Source organism: Panthera pardus, unplaced genomic scaffold, assembly GCF_024362965.1.
Source record: "Panthera pardus isolate Hobbes unplaced genomic scaffold, ASM2436296v1 HiC_scaffold_16, whole genome shotgun sequence".
In the NCBI taxonomy this organism is placed as follows: Eukaryota; Metazoa; Chordata; class Mammalia; order Carnivora; family Felidae; genus Panthera; species Panthera pardus.
In genome coordinates this window covers 67,464,078-67,468,555 of record NW_026526721.1, presented here as the reverse complement: position 1 = coordinate 67,468,555, position 4,478 = coordinate 67,464,078, and the positions used below count along the sequence as shown (strand labels likewise).

General features: G+C 38.9%; 1 protein-coding gene across 1 annotated transcript; it reads left to right on the top strand.

Moving 5' to 3' along the window:
* Positions 1-893: 893 nt before the first annotated feature.
* On the top strand, positions 894-2,805 carry WDR5B (WD repeat domain 5B). Its single transcript, XM_019448564.2, has one exon. The coding sequence runs from the start codon at positions 894-896 to the stop codon at positions 1,881-1,883; it is 990 nt and encodes a 329-aa protein (XP_019304109.1). The 3' UTR covers positions 1,884-2,805.
* The last annotated feature ends 1,673 nt before the right edge of the window (positions 2,806-4,478 follow it).

Sequence of the window (4,478 nt, the reverse complement as noted above, 5' to 3'; positions counted from 1 at the left end):
CGTGCCAAATGGGGGCTTAACTTTTCCGCTAAGGGAATCGGAAAATTCAGTCCTTCCTCGTGACACGGTTTCCAAAATGAAATGAATGTTGTTTGTAATATTCGCTGCTACCCACGCTAGCCAGTCAGGTCTGGGAAAAGCCCCGCTCACCTCCTCACTCGCCAAAGGTAGTCAAAGGTATGCGAGGGGCAACCGCGGCGAAGAAGACCGGAAGGAAACGCCGGCGTCTCCTTTTGCGCAAGTGCAGGCAGACCTCTCCTATTGGTCACCGCGGCTGGAGATTGGTGTGCACATGCGCTCTGCTGACCTGCCAGCTGGGTGTGATTGAGGCGGCGGTGCACAGCAGTGTTTATCCGCGGACTGTATAGCCAACCGTCAGGGTCGCAAGTAGTGGTGCCTACACAGGTTTTCTTTTTACTTTCTGAAATCTCTTGTTTAAGCCGTTGATTCATTCATGATTATTTAAATACCGAAAGTCTGTCTGCCTGGTAGGCTTGCTCAGTGTTCTCAAACATTGTGGAATTGAGGGAGGGGCTGTGAAAAAGTGTGTAGATCACCCACGCCCCTCGTTGCTTTGCACGGCTTTCTTTATACGTTCGCAAAATACCCAACACTAATACCTTCCTTGCTGACGACGCATAGCACTCTTTTAATAGTATTTCTCAAGTATTTGTTTACAAAGGAAGCAAGGAAAAGGGGACGTGGTCCAAGCCGTGCTGCTGTATCATTGTATATAGTAGTTTAAAGACCTTCCAGAAATTAAAATCATTAAAAGCTGGTTTATTTTTGAATCTCATATTTTTATCTTCATTTTGCTGGGCAGAAAGTCGGAATATTGGGCTGCCTCGTTCAGGGCCGGACGCTTACCCCAACCTACTTGGAGCTTCAGAACCATGGCGACAAAGGAGGCAGGAGATGGTGAAGCAGAGTCGAGCCTTCCCTCAGCCAATGGGAGGAAGCAAATGTCTGAAAAACCAAACTATGCTCTTAAATTTACTCTCGTGGGACATACGGAAGCAGTATCATCAGTTAAATTTAGCCCTAATGGAGAATGGCTAGCAAGTTCTTCTGCTGATAAAGTAATTATAATTTGGGGAGCCTATGATGGAAAGTATGAGAAAACACTTTATGGTCACCGTCTGGAAATATCAGATGTTGCCTGGTCATCAGATTCCAGGTGGCTTGTTTCTGCCTCAGATGATAAAACGCTAAAGATTTGGGATGTGAGATCTGGAAAATGTCTGAAAACGCTAAAGGGGCACAGTAATTACGTTTTTTGCTGTAATTTCAACCCACCATCTAATCTCATCATTTCAGGATCTTTTGATGAGAGTGTGAAGATATGGGAGGTGAAAACAGGAAAGTGCCTCAAGACTTTGTCTGCTCATTCTGATCCGGTTTCTGCTGTTCATTTTAATTGTAGCGGGTCCTTGATAGTATCAGGTAGCTATGATGGTATCTGTAGAATTTGGGATACTGCATCAGGTCAGTGTTTAAAAACACTTATTGATGATGATAACCCTCCTGTCTCTTTTGTAACATTTTCTCCAAATGGTAAATATATTCTAATTGCAACCTTGGACAATACTCTTAAACTGTGGGATTACAGCAGAGGCAGATGCCTGAAAACGTACACTGGCCATAAGAATGAGAAATACTGCATATTTGCCAACTTTTCAGTTACTGGTGGAAAGTGGATTGTATCTGGTTCAGAAGATAATCTGGTTTACATCTGGAATCTTCAGACTAAAGAGATTGTACAGAAATTACAAGGTCATACAGATGTTGTAATCTCAGCAGCTTGTCACCCTACAGAAAACATCATTGCATCAGCAGCATTAGGAAATGACAAAACAATTAAACTGTGGATGAGTAACTACTAAACCCTTTAGAAATCAAGTAGTAGAGCCAAGCTGGAAAAAAAAAAGTTATTTAAAAAGATGGTTTCCCCTTAATTTTGGCATAGTTTTGTATTTCTTTTTAACATTGTCTTACAAGATTTCAGACCTATAATCTAAATTTGTAAAGCAAGACAACTGGAAAAACAAGTCTAGAACCTAGGGCTTCTGACTTTTAATCTGTTATTAATCTCTTATGTCTGTTCCTGAACAGATTCCCATTCTGTTCCTCCCAGTGAGTATTTTAGAGAATCAGTGTACTTGAGAAATATTTAGAAGTAAGGTTCACAAGATAGGATGACTATTAAGTGAGGAGAGCAAGGGAGTTTGGAATAACTCCAGTGTTTCTGATTTGGCAGATCAGATAGATGAATAAGAGCATAAGCCTGGGATAGTGGTGGATTGGAGATGTATGATAGATGCTACTCACACACTTTAAGTGATAGCCTATGTGATGGGGTGTGAAATGGTTCCATGGAATCGAGTCTATAAATTGGGAAAAGTAAGTCATGGTTAGGTTTGCTCTGAGAGTCTAAGAATTTTAAGTTTTTATCAAGATAAAAACTAAAAATAAACCAAAACATTATGTCATTTTACTGAAGAACCTCTCACTACTTTATGTGCCCTCGTGATATCAAGCAAGCTAAATGTCTGAATGAGGTGAGGCTATATTCTCTTCCACTATGTGTCTGACCTACTAACTCCTACCTGTGCTTCAAATGTGGTTCAGAAATCACCACTTTGTGGACCATCACTGCCTGCCTGACTCCAATCACAGCTGACAGCTGAGTTAGGTTTTCTTGTTCTTCCTATAGCTTCTGTTATAAAGTTCAGAATATATCTTTTACCGATTTGTATTGTAATGGTTTCACAGGCCATGTTTCCAGTAAATTATGAACTCTGTCAAGTATGTTTTTATTCATTTTTGTATTCTCAGTATTTATAAGGGACTAATGATGAATGACAATGTATTATACCACCATCACCACCACTACGACTTTATTCACTCCTTGCCTGCTTTCAACACATTTTTGGAATTAAGTCCCCATACTGTTACTTTTGTTGATTAAAAGTATCTGACCATAGGCTAACATATTAACTTTAGTCAGACAAGGCTTTTAGGAAATATAAAGTGGAAAATGGTTTCTTCCCACTTTCCCTACAGAGACATGATAAACATGGGGGGGGGGGGGGAAATCTAGACATTAAGCAAAAAATAATACAATAATTGAAAGTAAGAGGACAAAGCAGTCTTAATTTTTTTTGTATTCTTTAGTATCTTGTAATAGTGCCCATTAAATCTGATTTGCCTGACAAATTCTGAGGAATGTGAGGTATTAGAGTTATTAGTAGAGTATGACTGCCAGGAAGGTATTGTGTGAGGGTACTTGGAGAATGGGGATTAGTTAAGGACAAGTCTGAAATTCTTGGCAAGAAATTTATATTTAACCCATAAAGAAGTATTCAAAGTTACTGAATAGCAGAATGACAGAAAATGAAAAATGATCATGTGAATACTTGTTGCATGGTAACATTCGTGAGTTTTGGTTTAATGAAACTTTTATTATAGTAAATCTCCAAGGTAACACTTTAAAATATTACTTTAGAAGTTAAAAATGATATTGTTCTATGAAGAAAAATACTTATTTTTAAAATAAGTAGATTAAAATCAACTTGGTATCTAAAACATTAAGGTCAAATTATTCTAAAATAAAGTAGATCAACAGACATCATCAGATCATGAAATTATATTTGGTGCATTACATTTTACTTAGTATTTTATTAAATCAAGTTCCAATACAGCTGCATATATTACTTTCTGTTACAGTCCTCTAGAGACAACTAGCAGGTTGGGATGGCTGTGAGGACTTGTCATTCATGTCATCCATTAATACTATGAAACGTGAGAATATATGAAATACCAGCATCCATACCTAAATATGAGACAGCTGGCATTGCAAAGTGTAAATGAAATACATCCTGGATGCACATGCTTATCTTTCAACACTAATAAATAAGAATATGCATTTGGTAGATTTTCGTAATTGAGAAATTTAGTGTAAAGGCAAAAGGAAAAGGACCAATTGTGAACTCTAAGCCATGCAGCAGAAGAGGTGACTGCTGGCCCCAAAGCAACTTTATGGTGCTGGGATTTCAGAGTCCTCAGAAACTCACGACCAGACCATTCTCATCACCTTCCCAGGACCTTTTCCAAGACTGCTCTCCTACAAGCCTCTGTCAACATGCCTGAAGATGGCAGAGTGTGATCTAGCTGCTTCCCAGGGCTCTCAGAAGCACCATGATATTTGGGGAGGTTAGCTCTCCAAGATGCCCCTGGGCAGTATACTGAGCTGGCTTTCCTTATCCCTCTAGAAATGAGTACACATGAGCAAGAAATACAGAACTGGAAGCCATTTTGGCTTCTGTAGAGAAATCATTTTCGTAATGAAAATTAAAGTAAGATATGGCATCTCTCTAAAGAAGAGTTAATATTAAAGTTTAAATAACTTGCCCGATTTTTCTCCAAAAAGGTGAAAGGCTGCATTTAACCTGGATCAAAGCCACAAAAATATAGACAGG

Bases quoted from the DNA above. Each gene is read 5' to 3' on its own strand.
- WDR5B (XM_019448564.2), top strand. From the start codon at position 894: ATGGCGACAAAGGAGGCAGGAGATGGTGAAGCAGAGTCGAGCCTTCCC.